Source organism: Cylas formicarius, unplaced genomic scaffold (assembly GCF_029955315.1).
Source record: "Cylas formicarius isolate icCylForm1 unplaced genomic scaffold, icCylForm1.1 PGA_scaffold_9__14_contigs__length_23061073, whole genome shotgun sequence".
Taxonomy (NCBI): domain Eukaryota; kingdom Metazoa; phylum Arthropoda; class Insecta; order Coleoptera; family Brentidae; genus Cylas; species Cylas formicarius.
Genome location: NW_026844365.1, coordinates 4,731,873 through 4,738,122, shown reverse-complemented (window position 1 = coordinate 4,738,122; position 6,250 = coordinate 4,731,873). Strand labels below are relative to the sequence as shown.

Below are 6,250 nucleotides of genomic sequence, written 5' to 3'. Positions count from 1 at the left end.
GTCTCGTTTGATATTTAAAACAGCATAGATAGGTGAACAGGTCTAAAAAAACATGGATGTCAATTCAAAGTTAAAGCTACCGCGTCGCGATAAGGGTTCGTGTTTCATTATATACATTACATTACATTAGAGTGTCTCGTTGTGTTTTTAGCTTCTCAAGTGCTTTTTTTATTCTCTTTTTTCAGCATTTGCACAATAGATTTATAGTTGACAGTGAGAAATTGATCTTGAATAATTTGCCCACTGCAATTACTGTATGTATGCAGAAGAAGTACACAATAACCTAGGAAAAAAAATTCGAATTTCATAAATATAATAAACATGTAAGAGATGTTAAATTGAGAAAATGAGACTAATTCATATCATCATAGCGTTGAGCGTTTTTATAACCTCAATAGCAGCCAGTTTAAAAAATGCGACTGTCTTGATAGCCGTCTTGGTTAGAAACAAGGAACATACGTTGCCTTATTTCCTTTCGAGTCTGGAAAGACTTAATTATGACAAAAATAGAATATCACTGTGGCAAGTATATTAATTACTAAAGACATTTTGAAGATTGAAGATTTAAAATATTGAATTTCAACAAAATTTTTAATAAATATAAACCGTCCATTTTTAGGATCAGAAGTGATCATAATTTTGATAAAAGTATCGTTATATTAAGAACATGGATTAAGTCAGTAAAAGAATCCTATCATTCTATTTACACTGAATTTGAAGAAGGTACAAGCAAGTTTTCAGATGAAAATAATGTCGCCCACTGGTCTAATGAAAGGTTTTCGCACATAATAAGCACCAGGGAATCAGCTTTGAACCATGCAAGGCATATTTGGGCTGATTTTTTACTGGTAAGATAGCTGTTACTTGCTAGTTTTGGACGGTACATCTATTAATTTAAAAAAATACCAGAATAACTGAAGTACCAGAATAAAATTAACTTTACTATAAAAAAATGGTTAGTCTCTTCCTTCAATAAAGTCAATCAAGTCAAGTCAAGTCAAAGGCGCGGTAAATACAGCAAAACTGACACATCTGTTGTTGATAAATTTCCCACACTAACCAGGACTTTGTACAATTTTCTTTCTACTCATGTTTTCTAAAATGATTTTATGAGATCTAAGCATATTTTAACAAAAAAAAGGCACATTTCGATTGTTGAAAGCTTCAAGGCTGTGTCATGCTCATATTGCTCACAGGGTGATAAAGATGGATACTCTCTAAAGTGGAGATACTAAGACACCAACACATTAGGCTAAACTAGAGTGCGCTAGTTTTACTATATTATTTAAATAAATCAAATCATTTCTTTTTTTTTTCTTTGAAATATGATGAAAATCTGAAAGTGTTTAAAGAAAAGATGCTCTTGTTTATGCCGTCCAATTCTATCGGTTTTTGACTTATGTGCCTTTAAAATGTTCGTGCGATTTTTCTGTTTTCTGTTTATGAATACTTAAAATATAAAAAGGTGCTAATATTTAACAATAGAAGTAATAGTAATAGAAAAACTGCAAATCAAATGTATATTTTAAGCTCTCTTAAGTGTCTTTAAAGGTTAAACAAAACTTCTTTGTTATTCCTAATGGTATTCCTGACTCCTTGTTCAAGTATGACCATATTCATAAGTTTTAACCTTGAAGGTCTTGGTGACCAAACAAATTCACCTCAACGACCAATACGCCAATGAGAAAACAGCTCATATTGGGTCACAGCCAGAAACTACAACTAAAACCTGCTCCACAGTAATTAAACCAAAAAAAAATTAATTCTGTAATCTCGATTTAAATCCTTGAGTACATGTTAATATTGAAGATAGTCCTAAAATCTGTCTGAAAACAGCCCTTAATAACCACTACTCCTTTGCTTTTAAGTGCGCAAGTCAGGGCAATTGCGTTCACGTATAAACATACTAATGATTACCAACAACTGATTTTTGGCTGTAAAAAAACGACTTGACTGATGTCAAAAAACAGGCCTCCCCTGCTGCCGCCCCGTACCATCCTGACACATGCTGGCGTTAACCGGCTGTGTGGCAATAAGAGTACAGGTGTTGGAAATGGGCGAATGTCCTGGGTAAAAGTGTCCACTAAACAGCAAAGAAGTACTGTGGTGCTCTGAACAATTATATTCCTGTTTCCAGTTTATGAGTTGCGGCCCAATTTTGCGTTGTCAATAAATAGTTTGTTGTGAACTTTAAAGCCACGTTATTTAGCATTCCATTGGTTGATTTGTGTTGAACAGTGGTATTTAACGATCGGGAGACTTATTGCTGCGCTGGTCACGAATAAAAACGTAATAATTTCCTGAGTGGACAACGCGCCACCTGCTGTTGGGAAGCCACGGCTATCGTTCTCGTGGAAGAAATGGTCAGTATTGACATGTGCAGTTTCCTTATTCCTGAATTAGCGGTGGAATTGAATTTGGCCACCAAAGAGTCCAAACTTAAACTCTCTGGATTTCTCGGTGTGATCATACTTGAGAAAACTGATAGAGGCAACATTCTCCTTGGTTTATATCTGATATTATTGACAATATAAATCAAAAACATATTGCTCATCAGAATTGTGGTACCCGGGTCTATGAATTTAATACCCCTGAAGCAATAGTCCTTTCTGAGTGCATGTTTTAATCGCGTTTTTCAGATTCAGTCTTTGACCAATGTTATGGTTATGGTTATATTCAAAAGTAAAGTTTATCTAGATGTATATAAAACTACAAACCTGTTCCACTACTAACCTTGTCTATATCACTCAGTATATCTCAGAAGTGTTGTACAATCGCTTTGCCCATGGAAAATCAGTGGCGCTCTGGGAGCTCTCTGAAATTTAAGGTTGCCAAACGGAAAGTCCTTCCTTTTTATCGAAATAATAGTCCAGTGTTGTTCTACTATTATAAGGACTACTAATTATAAGGACATGGATTAAGACGGTTTGAACATCTCGCTTGTTCTTGTCAAAATTCTAATTGGCTCACTCCTGAAACTCGATTTCAGTCGCCTTTATGTACGTCCATTTTTAAACTTACCCGTTCGCAACCCGGTATTTATTTGACAAGCTAGTCAGAGGCTCTGGTGTTCGTCATTTTGCCAGCAGTTATAGAGATTTTCTGACTGTGCCAGGGCACAGAACTGCCATGTTTTAGAGATCGTTTAGTGAAAATATAGTAAAATATTTCAATTCAACAAAACTAAACTAACCAAAACTGTATACCGGAATTTTTTCTGTGTATGTTTGAATCAAAAACTGAAACGACTCTCAAAGTTTTGTGCAGTGTGTTATAGGCCACCATGTTGTTGTCATGCTAATTTCAAATAAAAAAAAAATTGTGAGCGTTATCACAAATACGTTAGAAAACAAAAAGGATATCTAAAAGGGCTCTACACACGAGTGGTATGTTAAAAGCGAGAATTGTGTCCAAGTTAGAAGGTGGTTGATCCTTATTAGCGGTAGCTCAACATTTTATGTAAGCACAACAAACAGTGTAGGCTGATTAACACTAGAGTTTCTGGTACTAAAAATAGATTTAATAGTACCTTTTGTTGTAGTAATGAAGCTCTGTTGAAAATATAAAGTGGAATTTTCAAGCTGTCTCAGTTTTTTTATGAAACGAGCCATACCTCTCTTAGCTGTGTGATGTCACAGTTACCTTCGCTTTGATTAGTGATTCCCCATCTCATGTAAGGAGAGCAAAATATCGCTTTTGGTGAAATACGTACACTGTGTGACAGATAAACGAAAAAATCAAATTTCATTGGGTTTTGTTCAATATTACCTTCACAAATATCCAATACACAAATTATATGGGGACCTAACCTAGCCTCCTCTGTTGTAAAGGCCAACGGGATATAAGAGTGGCGATGTATCGTAATGGGGGAGGGGAAGAGTTGTTCCTGATGTCACGTTTTGGTGTCTAGTATCTCCAGGTCAACTATTGCACATTATTTATGAATCGATTTGCATTTTTGCCTTTGCACAAGATACAAAAACAAATATTTATAAAAAAATAATTTCAGTTTATCGATGCAGACGTATTCCTAACAAACCGAGATACGCTTAATTATCTGATTAAAAAGAACGCCATAGTAGTCGCGCCGATGCTATTATCGGATGGTCTATATTCGAATTTCTGGCACGGGATGGACGAAAACTACTACTACCTCAGAACCGACGGCTACAGGCCCATACTAAACAGGGACAACGTCAGCTGCTACGAAGTGCCCATGGTGCATTCGTGCGTCTTGATAAATCTGAGAACGGCCGAATCGGATCACTTAACCTATAGACCCGACAAAATACCAAACTACGACGGTCCCAACGACGACATAATTGCGTTCGCTCTGTCCGCGAGACACAACAACATATCTCTGAACGTCTGTAACGAAGAGGTGTTCGGCTACATCACCGCGCCCATGGACCAAACCGATGACGTTTCCTACGATTACGAACAATTGAGGAACATTTTGCTCAAGGTGGTGGATTCGGGTGAGCCACTTCACTTGAACGACATACTCGCAAAGTTCGTTCGGTTGCCGACCAAGGACACGTTGCAATTCGACCAAATCTTCATGATAAACTTGCGCCGTAGGACGGACAGAAGAAAGAGAATGCAGTATTGTTTCGACGTTTTGGGGCTGGACGTTTCTACAGTGGACGCTGTCGATGGCAGGTGAGTGTTTAAAAAAAAATGTAGTTAGTGTTTGTTTGAACTTTATGGATAGTGATAAATACCTATGCAATGAGATATTTTCTGATTCTCAACACAAACCCCGGGTACACAAATTGGAAATGATACTCGACATTCCTTAAGGAAAGTCCACTGGGGTCAGTAATATGGGACACAAAGAAAACTCAGTGGAACTGTTGAGCACGACGATATCAGTAGAACTGTCCAGAAAAAACCTGGAGTCATAAAGGATTGGTGGGACGGAAAACTTGACAAACTAAGAGATATAGGGAGAAGGCTGTTCAGCAAAGCCAAAGCAAACCAAAACTGGAACCTCTATAGCAAAACAAAGAGATACGAAAAGCTAAACGGGACTCTTGGAAGAGGTTTTGCGAAAAGGTAGTCGATACTCCCGCATTCACAAGAATCCACAGAGTCCTATCAAAAGAAAGACAAAAAACACTGTCGACATCCTCAAAAAGGACGACGACAGCCCAGGAAAGGAGCTTATGGAAGTCGACTGCCTGATTCTAAACTGTCACAAAGACCGGGCAGGTGGGAGTAGCAATTGGTTAAAGAAGTAGAGAGTCAGATGGGACATTAACCAATTTTAATCATTTAATTCAGAATACATGATATTTTCGCAAAAAGGACCGGAAATGGAGAATATATAGGGAATATCTAGCGTGTGGCGCTGTACCCAATTTATGCGAAAGACCCTAGAAAGACCTATATAGGTACCTCAGCAACCGCACATTAGAGACTTTCCCGCTAAACTAACCACCGCGAAAATCAAGATATATAGTTCTGTATGACTTCAACAGACTGGTCTTCAAGACAGTAGTAGTAATTGTGGCCACCTTTCTAGTCATCGAGCGCTAGAAAGGGGGAGAGCTCGCTATGTAGAAGGATACAAAACAGCTTAAGAAACAGGACACGCCACACCACGCCACTAACGAAAGGCCGTTAGAATAATGGTAGGTATATTGGCGAAGAAACAGCCATATTATGTCAGTGTGACTGCGTTTCCATCTGCTACAACCAAGAAGCTACTATCGCACTTGTGAAGTCTGACCGGAGAGATTAACCTTGATATCGGTCTATAGCTGTGAGGAGAGTCACAATAGATCCTCTGGGTCGCAGTGACGCACAGGCAGATTGTTGGCTTTCACAATCTGAATCCGAATCTGAATCTGACGACATCTATCCAGCCATGTGGGGAATGGATGTGCTCATGCCGTACCTGGTGGTGGCCCCAAGGTCATCCTTAGTTTTAAAGTATATCCCAAAGATATGGAGAGATATAAATGTACATTAGAGATGCTGACTAAAAAACCGCTTCACTACAAAGCCGCGTCACTGAAACCAACATTCGTATACACTAGAGAAATCAACCGATCCTGCTCTCTATATGGTGGGCGACTCGTGTGGAGCAATCACTGGACACCCGGAAATCGACTCTCAGAGTGTTCATGGATGTAGGGGGCGCGTTCGATAAAACCATCTGTTTGTGTGAATCGTTTTATTTGATTACTGGCAAATGGAAGGGTCAATCCTGGATTACGAGCATCATTACTAATATATTCAACTA

The 6,250-nt window shown here is 38.3% G+C and overlaps 1 protein-coding gene across 1 annotated transcript in view; it reads left to right on the top strand.

Moving 5' to 3' along the window:
• The first annotated feature begins 212 nt into the window (after positions 1-212).
• The window catches only part of LOC132707393 (glycosyltransferase 25 family member), a 70,812-nt gene continuing 64,774 nt past the window's right edge, over positions 213-6,250 (top strand). Inside the window, exons 1-3 of the mRNA XM_060679237.1 lie at positions 213-522; positions 620-848; positions 4,010-4,662. Of these exons, the coding sequence (XP_060535220.1) occupies positions 347-522; positions 620-848; positions 4,010-4,662 (1,058 nt within the window). The 5' untranslated portion in view covers positions 213-346. The remainder of the gene's footprint in view (positions 523-619; positions 849-4,009; positions 4,663-6,250) is intronic.